At 40.4% G+C, this 17,710-nt stretch overlaps 1 protein-coding gene across 1 annotated transcript; it reads right to left on the bottom strand.

Moving 5' to 3' along the window:
• Positions 1-1,145: 1,145 nt before the first annotated feature.
• LOC113461350 (rust resistance kinase Lr10-like) lies at positions 1,146-17,512 on the bottom strand. Its single transcript, XM_088710119.2, has 5 exons — positions 17,383-17,512; positions 17,235-17,264; positions 16,884-17,096; positions 13,388-13,391; positions 1,146-3,347 (listed from the first exon to the last, which is right to left on the bottom strand). Exons 1-5 carry the CDS (start codon positions 17,489-17,491, stop codon positions 2,429-2,431), a joined length of 1,275 nt encoding a protein of 424 aa, XP_088566245.2. The 5' UTR covers positions 17,492-17,512; the 3' UTR covers positions 1,146-2,428.
• Between the last annotated feature and the right edge of the window lie 198 nt (positions 17,513-17,710).

The raw sequence follows: 17,710 nt of genomic DNA, 5'->3' as shown, positions 1-17,710 counted from the left end.
CACATACTGCGGTCTATGACCTGTATGGACTTTGGGACATTACAACATGGGCTATTTGAATTGACCACAGGTTTATCATAGACTTATGATTAAATTTATGGTATTTGCGATTAAATTTGAATAGATTTGGACCGTTAGTCTGGTGAGAATACCAGGCTTACACTGGAAAGTATAGGAGGACCCATACGGGCATGCATTTAATTTCAATTGGCTACGCACTGAGTAGATCTTCAGTATTTATACAGGGCCAGGCAACCTAAATAATATCTTTAAGCCAGATTTTTTGGGTGAGGCTGTGGATTATTACAAATATGAATCCACAAAAGTGAGTAATATTTCATAAAAAATAAAATTAGTGGCTCTAAGCTCTGCGGGAATCGGAAGTAGGACAATAATTAAGTCAGAAGATGATGCTTTTTGATGATATTTTTATGCAAAACAACTGCCAAAACTATGGTACAAGAGAAGAATGGAACTTCATTGTCTGGATACACCGATGACATTGTTAATGAGTCTCAAAGACTTGGGGTCATAAAATTGTGCACTTATTTATAAATTAATTTGGGGTCATAAAATTTAAAAAATCCAATTCACCCTCCTCTTAGGTTATCACCTTGGGCAACAGAGAGCTCGGTGCCTCTCAGGAGGGTGAAGAGGAGAACTCCTCTTCGAGGCAGATAAGCTCGCGGGCAGTTGCACCGCTTGCGAGGATCATGGCAACGATGCCACTGAACGGCCGACAGCCATTCTAACTCCCCGGCGTGGCAACTTGACTCTGAGGAAGACGGAGCAGGAACCCCCTGTTCCGTGTTTTTGGGCCTGGGCTGAAGTCGGCTAGGCGTGCCGGCTTCAGCCCAATTACTCTATTCTCACATGTAGATCATAAAGAATATTTTTCCTCTAGTAAACAATGAAATAGGAAATCTTTACATGGTCAGATAATAGAAACTAGTAGCTCAAAAAGAAAAATGTTGAACAAGCAAACTACATGAATAATTAAATTTACCAATAATGAAATGAATCGATGAAAATAGGATATTTAATTTATCAATAATAAGTGGCTAGATATAAAGTGATATACCTTCCTCTACAAATGACTCTATCAAACTTTTAAAACTAGTCTAAAAGATCTCATTTCTGCCCTAGCAAGTTATACTAAGAGTGCTCACAAAAGTCTTTTGATTATAAGAGAGGGAAATAAGTTGATGTGATTGAGAATGGCAATACAAAGGATGCATAGAAATCCTTTCTCTAGTGTCACTATTATTATGAAAAGATAGCAAGTCAATATACAATAAACTTGAATTAGTTGAGTCAACAAGCGCGTTTCCGATTAGGTCATGGTGACAGACCGGGCTTTCTTTCCTTTGAAAATTTCAATGCTAGACAAGCTAATGAGTCTTAGAGACTTGGTTTACTTGTCAGGCCTATAGGCGTTTACTTTGCAGAGAATCTTAGACATAATTTGACTCAGACTCAAGTGCGGTGGAGGGAAAAGGAACAGGTGGATTGAAAGTAAAGTTGCGTACTTTTAGCAAAAAAAAAGTAAAGTTGCGTACCAAAACAAAAGATTGGAATTTGAAAAGTCCACATTGATAAGCTGGCGTATTGGAAACGTTTGAATCCGAAATACACTGTCATGGGCCAAGTAATGGTCAAGCTTGGGACCGACCACTTGACGGTATCCAGGAAATTTCGCTACCACTCTTAATAGTTTGCTCACGACGGTCCTAAAACTCCAGGTTTTTTCCGGGAGTATTTTAGCTCGAACTGTTAACTGATATATTCTATTGAAAATAAGTTGATTTATGTTTAAATAACTAGCAATGGAATAATTAGTTTAGCTCATAAGTTGATTTATGTTTATAAAAGCTAGCAATGGTGTAAAGGACATACCAGCAAGAGTTCCTGAACAAACAGACGTCTCATTAGGATAATTTTCCTAGAAGAAAATCACCTGCTTACCCATAAAGTTGGGCAACCTTTGGTTTCACCAACATGAGCTGTTGAACATCAAACTATGTACTCTTCCCGCACAAAAACGTTGTGATAGATTAATTTTTATTATTGGAGTTCTAGAGTGAAATTACTTTGCAATGACCCTTGATCAAATCCAGGTATGTATCCTAACCACTGTTAAAAGATAAGCATATCAATCATGAAACCTCATAAGAGCATTGGCACTAAACTATCACCACAATAATAACAAAAATAATCTATGCCAGTATTTTTTTTTTATATATATATGTAAATCTATGCCGGCATTACAGACCTCAAACCTTGAATTACAGCATCAACCCACAATTGAATACTTATTATTCACCACACTGATACGTAAACATAAGCAGGCATGGTTTTGACGATTACACTTGCATCACTTCTCGACAGAAGTAACGGAAACACTAACAAACATCAAACTTCTTCTTGCTCAAGAGTATGGTTCGGGGATAGTTGTCAAATTTGTGCTAAGACGCCTATCGGACAAAGCTGCGTGAGTATTTGGTGGACCAGCAGAAGTGAAAGGATTGGGAGGCATTACCAAGTTCTCCATGCTTCCCTCTAACATCTGCACAACACTTTTCATTGAAGGGCGATCCACTGGATACCACTGTATGCACCAAAGTGCCACAATAGTCAGCTTTCTTGCAATAATTTCTTCATTCTCTTCAATAATGTGGAGCCCAAACTCCTCCCCCTGATACAAACGATTGTAGATCCATTCTGGGAGGTACACTTGGCTGGTGTTTTCCACTGTAGCATCCATGTTCTTCCTCCCACCCACCATTTCCAGCAATAGCTTTCCAAAACTATAGACATCGGATTTGTATGAAACATTTCCAGAGTTCCTAGAGCACACTTCTGGTGCAATGTAACCTGCAGTCCCTCTGGCAGCTGTCATTGACACTATGCTTTGCTCTTTTGAACACAACTTTGCAAGCCCAAAATCTGAAATCTTTGGACAAAAATTATTGTCTAACAAGACATTATGGGGCTTAATATCGAAATGGAGGATACGCTGGTCACATCCCTGATGAAGATATTCAATTCCTCTAGCTATGCCAATGGCAACGTTATGAAGCTTGTCCCAGCCTAGCAATGTACTTCTGCCATCAACTGAGAAAATGAACTTTGCCAGCGATTCATTTGGCATGAATTCATAGATAAGAGCTCGTTTGAATCCGTCAGCACAGAATCCTAGAAGACGCACGACATTGACATGGTGAATCCTACCAATTGTGCCTACTTCATTTACAAAATCTTCACCGTTGCTGCCTATGGATCTTAGGAGTGTCTTCACGGCAACGGGTACTCCATTAGGAAGAAATCCTTTGAATACACTGCCATAACTCTCAAGACACTGGAACTTTTCTTCCCAGTAACACAGGTTCTTCCTCTCCAGACATCGGAACCTCGATCTCTTCCCAGTAATACAGGCTCTTCCCATGAGAACCCCAACGGCTCTCTCAATTCAAACTTCCAAAACGTTTCAAACGGTTTAAAACGTTTCGTAAACAGTAACTGTTGAGATGGAGAAACGGAAACCAGTTGAAACAGGACTCTGAACTTCATGATCCAGAAACTTCATCCCTTTGAATTTTATATTAGTTACATTCAGTTACAATTTGCATTGCTTAATAGCTAGATTAGTTACACTTTAAATCCAGCTCAAATGCATATAAATATCACCAATCTGTGCACTGAATGTAGAGAAAAAAAGAATGAAAACAGTTTCTTCCTTCTCCCCTGTTCCCAGCTTCAGTTCTTTCTTTCTAACATGGTATCAGAGCAGGTGCTAGAATTCTGAATCAAGCTTCTTCTTCTTCTTTGAAGATGCATTAATCTGTATCAGCCATTTCTTTTTGTCATAGGATTGTTCTAAAATGGCAGATGGAGAATCTTCAGCTCATATATCCCTTGCATACTCTTCAACTCACATTCCTTCTCCCTCCAAAGATCCAAACAGTCCATTTTTCCTTCATCACAGTGATAACGCTAACACTGTGGTGACCACTCCTTCTTTAACAGGATCCAACTATCTCTCATGGAACAGATCCTTCACTTTGGCCATTTCCGTCAAGAATAAGCTGGGATTTCTTGATGGAACTATTCCCACACCAGAATCAACAAGTCCTTTTTACTTACCCTGGTTGAGATGCAATAATCTGATCCTTTCATGAATTCTGAATTCCATTTCAAGGGAAATTGCATCCAGTGTTTTGTATATAAATTTTGCAAGGGAAGTATGGGAAAAGTTAAAATCCGGTTTGCACAACCGGATAATGTAAGGATCTATCAACTTCAACAACAACTCAGCTCGGTGATGCAGGGAACCCAATCAGTAAGTGATTATTTCACTCAACTCAATGCCATTTGGAAAGAATTGCACAACTATAGACCACTGCCATCGTGTACTTGTGGACATTGTACATGCAATGCAGTGGGAACTATCAGTGAAGTTCAATAGAAGGATTATGTGTTCAAATTCTTAATGGGACTGAATGATTCATATGACAGTATAAGAGGTCAGGTAATTCTTATGAGTCCTATGCCCTCCTTAGATAAAACTTTCTCATTAGTTTTACAAGAGGAAAGACAAAGGGAAGCACGTGCATTAACACTTCCTACCTCTGAATCCTCTGCATTTTTTGTAACACATACAAAGAGAAGAGAGAAGTCAGAATTAGTGTGTTATCATTGTGGGAAAATTGGACACATTAAAGACAAATGCTATAGGCTGATAGGATTTCCACCCAACTTCAAGTTTACCAAAATCAAATCCGGAAATCCCAATAGTATTCCTTCAAACAAATATTCAGCAAATCAAGCAATCATCAGAGCAAAGAGAAGGAACCAATCTCATCTCAAACAGTGCTCACACAAGCTCAAATGCAGCAACTCATTGATCATTTCAATGCTCAGATGTTTCATCAACCTAAGTCAAATGACTCATCTTCCCTGATGACCAAGCCATCCACAGAATCAAACATTCACTCCTTTGCTAACATGGCAGGTACTTCCATATTTACTTCTTCAGCACTTTCTGTCATCAATCAGAATTCTAAGCTAGTCAAGGAACAAGGAACTCCATGGATAATTGACACAGGAGCCACTGATCACATGGTTTGTTCAGTTTCCTTTCTTACTTCCTTAATTTCTGAAACACATGCACATGTTCAAATGCCGAATGGAACTAAGGCAAGGGTGACTCATATTGGAAATGTGAAGCTATCAAAACATCTAACACTCACAAATGTTTTGTGTGTGCCTTGCTTTACTTTTAATCTTCTCTCGGCCAATAAACTCACCCATGATGCTTCTCTGTGTCTTATCTTCTTGGACAAACTATGTTTTATACAAGACCCCTCTTCATGGATGACGATTGGGTTTGCAAAGGTTCATAATGGTCTCTATTTCTTCCTTCCAAGTTCTGCAGACAACCAAACTACCCTTCCAAGTTCTTTTCCCAAAAGTCAGGCTCTTCATGCTAAAGCCGAACATTCTTTTGATCTTTGGCATTTTAGACTGGGACACTTATCCAACCTTCGATTGAATTTAATTCAATCTCATGTCACTGATGTGAAAGGAAATGAGCCAATGCAATGTACTGTTTGTCAGTTAGCCAAGCAAAAAAAACAACCATTTCCTGTAAGCAACTCTGTTACTTCTTCTCCATTCGATTTAATACATTGCAACATATGGGGCCCCTATTCCCAAGCATCCATTCAAGGTCATCACTATTTTCTAACCATAGTTGATGATTATAGCCGAATAACCTGGGTATATCTTATGAAGTTCAAATATGAAGCTAGATATCTTATGCAAACTTTCATTCACTTAGTTCAGACCCAGTTCAATGCCAAGGTGAAGCAAATCAGGACTGATAATGGCTTGGAATTTCATATGCCCAAATTCTATAGTTCCAAGGGAATTATACATCAAAAAACTTGTGTCTACCCTCCACAACAAAATGGCATAGTGGAAAGGAAACACCAGCATTTACTCACTGTTGCTAGAGCCCTTCTCTTCCAAGCTTCACTTCCAACAAAATTCTAGGGAGATGCATGTAATAACCCCAAAATATTTTTTTTTTATATAAAAAAAGGATAGAATAGTCCTTTAAAATTGATATAAGGGGTAAAATTGGAAGGAATCAAAAGATAATGGCATAGTTGTAGATGCATTGAAGTGGTAAGGGTAAAATTGGAAGGAATCAAAAGTTAATGGCATAACGGTAGATATGTTGAAGTGTTAGGGGCAAAATGAGAATTTAATAATATTAAACAAAGGGTGAATAGTATTTTGATGTGATTTAATTGGGGGGTTTGCTGTGGCTTTTGGATGGAAACCGAGAGAGAGTCACAGGGGAGTCTCAGACGGACAGAGAGGAAGAAAAAGAAGGAGAGGAAAGGAAAGGAAGAAAGGAAGAGGAAAGGAAAGGAAGAAAGGAAGAGGAAGGAGATCCCGGTTGCATTTCTAGCTGAAGGGAAAAACGTAGATCTCCTTCTCCTCTACGCAAGGACCTCGATTTCCAAAAAGAAAAAGGTAAATATCCATCCCTATCTAGTCTTTTGATGACATTAGGCTATACAAAGGGTGGATATAGTCTAGAGGGGTCGGATAAGGGTTGTAGAGGTGGTTAAAAGAAGAAGAATCGGATTTTGACAAATTTTTCCGGCACTACGGAAAAACTGTGTCGAAGTCCCAACTTCGGCGAATTATTTAGGGGTCAAACGGCCTCCGATGATGATGCATGATTATCTTTTTGGAATTCTCTATGAGTGTAGAATGTTAGGTAAAAATTTCATCAAATTTGGAGTCCTGAAAGTGGATCAAAACCGGGATGAAGTAACCCACTGTCAGTTCGGGTTACTGTTCATCCGGGTGGAAAATAGGGGATTTCATGCTATAATAGAGTATTAAGCCTAGATCAAGCTAAAAGGGACCTTGTACTCATGCAAAGAAGTCCCTAATACACATAAATGGTGAGTTAATTAATTAAAAAGAAAAAGAAGAAAGAAAAGAAAAGATTTAGGGAACAGGGGAGTTGAATCAATTAAAGTTCCCTATGTTATAATTGGCACGTAGATTATAGCCCTTGATACAAGACTAAATGTATTGTAAATGCATGTCACAGTTGGGCAAGAAGCTAGGGAACAAGAGGAAGAAGTTCCCCACTGCCTGCTGTAGATTTTTGGAGGCGTATCAGGGCTGTGCCAGATTGACAGGTGAGTGGGAGTCATGTACTTTGCACCATGAGCATCTTTAATTCATTTTCATGAATGTCGCCAAGTGTGAATTGATTCCACTTGAGCATATTGATTGATATTGTAGTAGATTCCTCTATAATCTTGATTCTCCATGCTTGATTATTCTGTACATGCATTTGAGGGAACATTGAGAGGAATTACGAGGGGTTGATGAGTAATCAAATTGATTCCGAATTGTGAAATGAATTCTTTTGTAAATTGATTTCATTTCCTCTATTTTAAAGACTTGTGAGTCGTAGCTTGATTATACTCTTTTATGAGTAATTAAATTGGTTCCAAATTGTGAAATGACTTCTTTTGTAAATTGATTTCATTTTCTCCATTTCAAAGATTTGTAGAGCCTTTTTAGTGGTATATTGAGTTGTATTGCACTTTCTTGACCCTCACTCCTAACCCTGATGTTAGTTTATGATTGGGTCATGATCAAGTGAGTGGTAGTCTTGATTATACTCCTTTTTAGTAGAGTATTGGGAGGGTGCATTATGGCATTTATGCATGGCTTGGCAGTATCTGCAGGACACCTATAGTCGATGGGGTTGAACATCGGCCTTTGTGCACATAGTAGCCTTCTGGGTGGGCGGAGCCCAGTCCCTTCCTAGGGGGGGACACGGCCCTAGGCGTAGGATCGGCCGGTCCTACGACTTATATTCTGCTTGCCGCCGGGCATAGTAAGACCCCGCGAGGTGCAGTATGGCTTTCCGCGGATGTAGAATTCCCGCGAGGTGCCGTTTAGTATGTAGATGTGAGATGGATTTCTGTTCTGGATACTGGCCAGCATTTATATGATCAGTGTGGTGTCTTATCCTGCATATGCATGTGACAGTAGGGAGTTGTTGCTGGTTCGCCTGGGGCGTAAAACCCACCTCCCGATAGCTGTCTAGCATTTATGTTATCGGTATGGTGTCTTATCCTGCATATGCATGTGACAGTAGGGAGTTGTTGCTGGTTCGCCTGGGGCGTAAAACCCACCTTCCGACAGCTGTCTAGTGATGATTTACATATTGGTGTGGTGTCATATTCGATGTATGCATATGGCAGTAGGGAGTTGTTGCTGGTTCGCCTGGGGCGTAAAACCCACCTCCCGATAGCTGTCTTGTTGATGATTCAGCCTATTGACACCTGATTTATATGATTCAGTACTATGACCTGTTGAACATATTCATGAGTAGCATATATGTTGACTTGATTATTCCATATATGCTTCAGATGAGTTGATATTGATTGTGGTGATATTGATAATTTACTCCATATTCTTTATGTTGAGTTCATGTTCATCTTGTTATTGATCTTGAGATTTTACCTCGAGCCATGATTATATCTTGTCTCATGTGCATAGTACTCTCTACTCCACTCACTGAGTATTTATATACTCACTCCCCAGTTTGATGTTTTTGATTGCAGGAAAGGTATTGTATAGAGAGGAGCAGGATTAGTGGTTGCCTGCTAGCTGTGCCGCTCCATAGTATAGTATAGTATAATGCAGATAGAGGTTTATATCTTTTGGTGTATTATAAACCTTCTATTGTATATAGTGCATAGTTACAGTCGTAGATCCTGTTGTGGATATGGGTTTGACCATGGATGGATTGGGAAGCAGGTATATATATATATGTGTGCAGATCAATTGTGTGCCTGTGATAATGTATTGCTATATATTGTCTAGGTTTATTATGTGACAGATTATGTGATTGCTGCTCTGACAGGTAGTGTGTTGTATGTATTGAGATAATCCTGACAGGTCACTATAGGAAAAGTGATCATTTTGTGCATGTATCATGCCAATTTTTTTCAAGATCTATTGATGATTTATAGATAGTAGGGTTCTACGCGGTGGCTGGTGGCCTTATGCCTACCCGCACCCTAGGACCGTCGCGGCGGCCCGCCGGGAATGGGGCGGGGGTCGTGACAAAGCTTGGTATCAGAGCAAAGGTTAAGAAGAGTCCTGTCAGAGCAATAGGATGAGTCAGGATTAAGTATAGGATTATACTATGGAGCATAGGATTTTTCTGTATGTTATTTTATGAGTCATTTACAACTCAGTAAAATATATCATGACTCAGTGTGTAACGACCATCCTCTCTTTTTGACTTTTTTAGAGAGATATAAAGAATACCTCCAAGGAGAGGACCTGCTCGTCCTGGAAGGAGGATGGAGCCAGATATAGCATTGGATGCGGGTTCTGCACATGTCGAGCCCCAAAGAGAAAAACCTCCTCCTACTGATAGACGGAGGGTTGATGATCAAGGAGATGTAGGAAGTAGAGATGCATTGATGGAACAGTTACTGGCGGAGAATCAGGCTCTGAGGGAGCAGATTGCTCGGGGGAAATCTCCTGCCCCGTCAGTAGTATCCATCCCACCTCCTGTACCTGTGCCAAGAAGTTTGGCCAGGCGGGCTCTAAATGATGAGGGGATTACTGTACAAGAATTTCTGAGGCTTAGAACCCCGGAGTTTAAGGGGGAAGAAGGTGAAGATCAAGGTGAAGATCCTCAAAGATTCCTGGAGAAGACTGAAAAGATGATACGGAGATTGCCCTGTTCTGATGCAAGTGCTATAGAACTTGTAGGGCTTACAATGAAGGAAGATGCCTGGGATTGGTACCAGAGGCACGTGGAGGACAGATTGTACAGTAGGAATCCTCCAACCTGGGAAGAGTTCAGGCAAGCAGTGATGGATGAGTTTTTGTCTCCGGCTAAGAGGCAGAATCAGGCTCTTCAGTTTGAGAGGCTGAAGCAGATGCCCGGAGTGAGCGTATCTGAGTACGCTCGTGAGTTCACTAGATTGGGGAAGTATGCTCCTTACATCATCCCCACTGAAGCTGCCAGGATAGAAAGATTCAGGCGGGGTCTGATTTCCCCGCTTTATAATGCAGTACTGGCAGTAGAGGTCCCCACCTTGTCTAGGCTGATTGATAAAGCAAAACAGTGGGAGACCAGAAACAAAGAGGAAAGAGCTGAAAGAGAACAGAGGAAAATGAGTATGGAAAAAGGGCAAAGCAGTAGAGATAGATCTGAGGGAGTAGATCTCTCGGAGGGCCCGACGGAGCAGTCTGTACGCTCAGCTCCACCTGCCCCACGTAAGAGGAAATGGAGGAAAAGAGGTCAATCACAAGATACTTTTCTACCATTAGCACCTCGTCCTCCAGTCACTATGGCCAGAACTGAATCTAGGTTCCAATCATGGCCAGTATGTGGCATATGTGGGAAGCAGCACCCTGGCAGATGCAGAATGGGTCAGGGAGTGTGCTACAGATGTGGACAGCCGGGTCATTTTGTCAGAGAATGCCCGCAGGGTGCCACCCAGCAGTTTGTGCCTTTGGCATCCTATCCTTCTGTGCAGATGGACAGGCCTAGTAGTAGGGAGCCTGTAGGCAGAGGTAGAGGTCAAGCACAAACATCACAGCAGAGTGCTGGACCATCTCAACTGTCAGCTCCAATAGGCAGAGGGCAAGGAAGGGTGTTCACGGTAAATCCACAGGAGGTACAGGCATCGAATGCAGCTGTGACAGGTATGCTCCTCATTGATAAGATTAAAGCTTGAGTGTTATTTGATTCTGGAGCTACCCATTCATTTGTGTCCCCTTATTTTGCTAAGAAGTTAGCTAAGGATAAGATATTAATGCATATTTTCTTAGCTATTAGTACATCTGTAGGGGATAGTATAAAAGCGAAGTATGTGTATCCTACCTGTGTGGTAGAGATAGAAGGTAAAACACTCCCAATTTATTTGATTCCCAATACCACACCGAGCAGAATATGAAGAGCAGATACATTCACCCCTTTGAGTAATCAGGTAATTTACTCTTTTAAATTCGAGGACGAATTTTATATAGGGGGGGAGGATGTAATAACCCCAAAATATTTTTTTTTTATATAAAAAAAGGATAGAATAGTCCTTTAAAATTGATATAAGGGGTAAAATTGGAAGGAATCAAAAGATAATGGCATAGTTGTAGATGCATTGAAGTGGTAAGGGTAAAATTGGAAGGAATCAAAAGTTAATGGCATAACGGTAGATATGTTGAAGTGTTAGGGGCAAAATGGGAATTTAATAATATTAAACAAAGGGTGAATAGTGTTTTGATGTGATTTAATTGGGGGGTTTGCTGTGGCTTTTGGATGGAAACCGAGAGAGAGTCACAGGGGAGTCTCAGACGGACAGAGAGGAAGAAAAAGAAGGAGAGGAAAGGAAAGGAAGAAAGGAAGAGGAAAGGAAAGGAAGAAAGGAAGAGGAAGGAGATCCCGGTTGCATTTCTAGCTGAAGGGAAAAACGTAGATCTCCTTCTCCTCTACGCAAGGACCTCGATTTCCAAAAAGAAAAAGGTAAATATCCATCCCTATCTAGTCTTTTGATGACATTAGGCTATACAAAGGGTGGATATAGTCTAGAGGGGTCGGATAAGGGTTGTAGAGGTGGTTAAAAGAAGAAGAATCGGATTTTGACAAATTTTTCCGGCACTACGGAAAAACTGTGTCGAAGTCCCAACTTCGGCGAATTATTTAGGGGTCAAACGGCCTCCGATGATGATGCATGTTATCTTTTTGGAATTCTCTATGAGTGTAGAATGTTAGGTAAAAATTTCATCAAATTTGGAGTCCTGAAAGTGGATCAAAACCGGGATGAAGTAACCCACTGTCAGTTCGGGTTACTGTTCATCCGGGTGGAAAATAGGGGATTTCATGCTATAATAGAGTATTAAGCCTAGATCAAGCTAAAAGAGACCTTGTACTCATGCAAAGGAGTCCCTAATACACATAAATGGTGAGTTAATTAATTAAAAAGAAAAAGAAGAAAGAAAAGAAAAGATTTAGGGAACAGGGGAGTTGAATCAATTAAAGTTCCCTATGTTATAATTGGCACATAGATTATAGCCCTTGATACAAGACTAAATGTATTGTAAATGCATGTCACAGTTGGGCAAGAAGCTAGGGAACAAGAGGAAGAAGTTCCCCACTGCCTGCTGTAGATTTTTGGAGGCGTATCAGGGCTGTGCCAGATTGACAGGTGAGTGGGAGTCATGTACTTTGCACCATGAGCATCTTTAATTCATTTTCATGAATGTCGCCAAGTGTGAATTGATTCCACTTGAGCATATTGATTGATATTGTAGTAGATTCCTCTATAATTTTGATTCTCCATGCTTGATTATTCTGTACATGCATTTGAGGGAACATTGAGAGGAATTACGAGGGGTTGATGAGTAATCAAATTGATTCCGAATTGTGAAATGAATTCTTTTGTAAATTGATTTCATTTCCTCTATTTTAAAGACTTGTGAGTCGTAGCTTGATTATACTCTTTTATGAGTAATTAAATTGGTTCCAAATTGTGAAATGACTTCTTTTGTAAATTGATTTCATTTTCTCCATTTCAAAGATTTGTAGAGCCTTTTTAGTGGTATATTGAGTTGTATTGCACTTCCTTGACCCTCACTCCTAACCCTGATGTTAGTTTATGATTGGGTCATGATCAAGTGAGTGGTAGTCTTGATTATACTCCTTTTTAGTAGAGTATTGGGAGGGTGCATTATGGCATTAATGCATGGCTTGGCAGTATCTGCAGGACACCTATAGTCGATGGGGTTGAACATCGGCCTTTGTGCACATAGTAGCCTTCTGGGTGGGCGGAGCCCAGTCCCTTCCTAGGGGGGACACGGCCCTAGGCGTAGGATCGGCCGGTCCTACGACTTATATTCTGCTTGCCGCCGGGCATAGTAAGACCCCGCGAGGTGCAGTATGGCTTTCCGCGGATGTAGAATTCCCGCGAGGTGCCGTTTAGTATGTAGATGTGAGATGGATTTCTGTTCTGGATACTGACCAGCATTTATATGATCAGTGTGGTGTCTTATCCTGCATATGCATGTGACAGTAGGGAGTTGTTGCTGGTTCGCCTGGGGCGTAAAACCCACCTCCCGATAGCTGTCTAGCATTTATGTTATCGGTATGGTGTCTTATCCTGCATATGCATGTGACAGTAGGGAGTTGTTGCTGGTTCGCCTGGGGCGTAAAACCCACCTTCCGACAGCTGTCTAGTGATGATTTACATATTGGTGTGGTGTCATATTCGATGTATGCATATGGCAGTAGGGAGTTGTTGCTGGTTCGCCTGGGGCGTAAAACCCACCTCCCGATAGCTGTCTTGTTGATGATTCAGCCTATTGACACCTGATTTATATGATTCAGTACTATGACCTGTTGAACATATTCATGAGTAGCATATATGTTGACTTGATTATTCCATATATGCTTCAGATGAGTTGATATTGATTGTGGTGATATTGATGATTTACTCCATATTCTTTATGTTGAGTTCATGTTCATCTTGTTATTGATCTTGAGATTTTACCTCGAGCCATGATTATATCTTGTCTCATGTGCATAGTACTCTCTACTCCACTCACTGAGTATTTATATACTCACTCCCCAGTTTGATGTTTTTGATTGCAGGAAAGGTATTGTATAGAGAGGAGCAGGATTAGTGGTTGCCTGCTAGCTGTGCCGCTCCATAGTATAGTATAGTATAATGTAGATAGAGGTTTATATCTTTTGGTGTATTATAAACCTTCTATTATATATAGTGCATAGTTACAGTCGTAGATCCTGTTGTGGATATGGGTTTGACCATGGATGGATTGGGAAGCAGGTATATATATATATGTGTGTGCAGATCAATTGTGTGCCTGTGATAATGTATTGCTATATATTGTCCAGGTTTATTATGTGACAGATTATGTGATTGCTGCTCTGACAGGTAGTGTGTTGTATGTATTGAGATAATCCTGACAGGTCACTATAGGAAAAGTGATCATTTTGTGCATGTATCATGCCAATTTTTTTCAAGATCTATTGATGATTTATAGATAGTAGGGTTCTACGCGGTGGCTGGTGGCCTTATGCCTACCCGCACCCTAGGACCGTCGCGGCGGCCCGCCGGGAACGGGGCGGGGGTCGTGACAATGCAGTTCTAACAGCTACCTATCTAATCAATCGTATACCCACTCCTACTCTCAAAAACAAATCTCCATATGAAACTCTCTTTGGCTTTGTTCCTTCTTATACCCATTTAAGAGTATTTGGTTTTCTGTGCTTTGTTTCCACACTCAAACACAATAGAAATAAACTCAGTCCCAGAGCTAGCAAATGTATTTTCCTTGGATATCCAGCAGGGATTAAGGGATACAAAGTCTATGACTTAGAAGCTCAATCATGTATCATTTCCAGAGACGTTGTCTTCTATGAATCCACTTTTCCTTTTCAAAGTTCCAGTGTCAAAGAACTTGAAATTTCATCAACATCATTACCACCAGCCTTACCAGACATATACTTACCATATCAAACAGAAATGAGTCATCTTTCCAACTCTCCGGCATCCAGTTCTGTAGACATAAACATATCAAATGAGTCACCATCACAGGATGAACATCACAACACTGATATTCTCCTCAGAAGATCCAATAGAATCAGAGTTCCACCAAGCTATTTGAAAGACTACCATTGCCAGTTAGCCACAAATGCAACTGCCGAACACCCAAAGTCTCGTTCCACCTGTCACCCTCTGTGCAAGCATCTATCTTATGACAATCTTTCATCATTCCACAAAGCATACACACTCTCCCTCTCCTTGATCAAAGAACCCAAGACATATACTGAAGCCATGACTTCTCAGCATTGGAAAGATGCAATGCGAGCTAAAATAAAAGCCCTGGAAGAAAATGGAACTTGGACCATTACTTCTCTACCTCCGGGGAAGAAAGCTGTAGGATGCAAGTATGTTTATAAGACCAAGCTTAAATCAGATGGAACAATTGAAAGATACAAAGCTAGATTGGTGGCTAAGGATTATACACAAAGAGAAGGATTTGATTACTAAGCGATTTTCAGTCCGGTTGCAAAACTCACAACCATAAGGGTATTTCTTGCCTTAGCAGCAATTCACGGTTGGCATTTGGAACAATTAGATGTTCACAATGCATTCCTTCATGGGGAGTTAGATGAAGAAATATATATGGAATTACCTCCGGGTTATCAGATTAAGGGGGAGTCATCTAACAAGAATTTGGTGTGCAAATTACACAAGTCCATTTATGGCCTAAAACAGGCTTCTAGACAGTGGTACTCAAAATTCTCCTCTTCTCTTACTACTATTGGTTTTCAGCAATCAAAATCAGATTACTCCCTGTTCACAAGAGATGATAAGCATGGTTTTATAGCTCTTATAGTTTATGTGGATGATATTATTGTGGGCAGCAATAGTATGACAGCAATCGATTCAATCAAAGCATATTTACATACTCAATTCAAGATAAAAGACTTGGGAACTTTGAAATTCTTTTTGGGATTGGAGATTGCAAGATCGGTTGCTGGCATTCACCTATGTCAAAGAAAGTATACTCTCGAAATTCTAGAGGACATTGGGTTTCTCGGCAGTAAATCAATCACAACTCCAATGGAAATCAATCACAAATTATCACACTCATCCAAAGATTCCTTGGTTGATGTCACAAATTTTAGAAGATTGGTTGGTAGACTCATTTACCTAACAATTACAAGACCAGATATAACCTATGCTGTGAATGTCCTCAGCTAGTTCATGGATAAACCAGCACAAATCCATTTACATGCAGCTCACAGAATTTTAAGATACTTGAAAGGTTCTATAGGCCAAGGTATATTATTTTCCTCACAATCTCCTCTTCATCTTAAAGCTTATAGTGATTCAGATTGGGCAGCATGTCCCGAAACAAGGATGTCTGTCACTGGTTTTTGCATCTTCATCGGAGACTCATTGGTCAGCTGGAAGAGCAAGTAACAAGCTACTGTATCACGATTTTCTGCAGGAGTAGAGTACCGGGCCTTAGCTCACACCAGTTGCGAAGTTGTCTGGTTACTTGCCCTGCTAAAAGAATTCAAGATACAGCATGCACAGCCGGCACTTGTATATTGTGATAATCAAGCGGCTCTTCACATCACCAAAAACCCAATCTTCCATGAAAGGACCAAACACATAAAATTGGATTGCCACTTTGTCAGGGAAAAAGTTGTAGCAGGAGTTATTAATCCAGTTCATATTAGCTCAAAATTTCAACTAGCAGATATATTCACAAAAGCTCTGTCTGCTACCTCCTTTCATTTCCTTCTATCCAAGATGGGCACGATGAACATCCATGCCCATCTTGAGGGGGAGTCTCAAGACACTGGAACTTTTCTTCCCAGGAACATAGGTTCTTCCTCTCCAGACATCGGAACCTCTCTTCCCAGTAATACAGGCTCTTCCCATGAGAACCCCAACGGCTCTCTCAATTCAAACTTCCATAACGTTTCAAACGGTTTAAAACGTTTCATAAACAGTAACTGTTGAGACGGAGAAACGGAAACCAGTTGAAACAGGACTCTAAACTTCATGATTCAGAAACTTCATCCCTTTGAATTTTAGATTAGTTACATTCAGTTACAATTTGCATTGCTTAATAGCTAGATTAGTTACACTTTAAATCCAGCTCAAATGTATATAAATATCACCAATCTGTACACTGAATGTAGAGAAAAAAAGAATGAAAACAGCTTCTTCCTTCTCCCCTGTTCCCAGCTTCAGTTCTTTCTTTCTAACAATAACCACCCTCACCTAATTTAGTTTTGAATTGATTGGTGATCTTCTTGATATCAGCATAAGAATATCTCATGGGTTTAAGAGCTTTATAGTCTTCCAAGAACTTTTCGACCTTTAGTTGACTCTCCTTTTCGTTCTCTCTTCTTAGCAACGAAGAGTGGCATACCTTAATTGTGGTTGCCGTCGTCGCTGAAAGAACCAAGATGCCCAGGACTACAGCACCTGCATATATGTAAAAGAGCATCAGAATGCATTATGAGCTCTGGTGCGCTATCCGAGCTCTGGTGCGGTATCCATATATAATTTCAGTAATAGAGGGTGAAGATGTCTGGTCCTTGTTGATAAATTAGATGGCCTCACCTATAATCAAACGCTTCTTGCATATTCCGCCTGCATAGAGATGATGGGAGAAGATCAGCAACCAAATAAATTTTGCAGAATGAATTGAGAATTTTGCAGTTCAGAAATTGGGAAACCAAATAAAATAACCAATAAGTGTGATACGGACCATTGCATTCAGGTTGGTATAAACACATAATTTCATGGCTATTAGAATTATTGGGGCGACAAATCCCTCGTCCAGTTTCGCAGCGAGCGCAATCAGGACGCTCCCACATTAGAGTAGGAACATATTCATCATATGCGGATGAATAATCATCTAGATAAAAAATATATGGCCGTATCACTTGAATGGTCTTTATGGGTGTGCAAGATTTTGGTATCTCAACCAAGCTCGAAGATGATGGCACGGCGAAGATGTGATTATCGGATTCACTGAGGCAGTCGATTTCATCATAACGATAATCGACGTAAACGTAACGGCTGTTGAACAGTCG

The sequence above is a fragment of the Phoenix dactylifera genome, chromosome 13 (genome assembly GCF_051530095.1).
Source record: "Phoenix dactylifera cultivar Ajwa chromosome 13, Ajwa_hap1_PhDact_Kaust_v1.1, whole genome shotgun sequence".
Lineage (NCBI taxonomy): Eukaryota > Viridiplantae > Streptophyta > Magnoliopsida > Arecales > Arecaceae > Phoenix > Phoenix dactylifera.
This window is presented reverse-complemented; position numbering and strand designations above follow the sequence as displayed.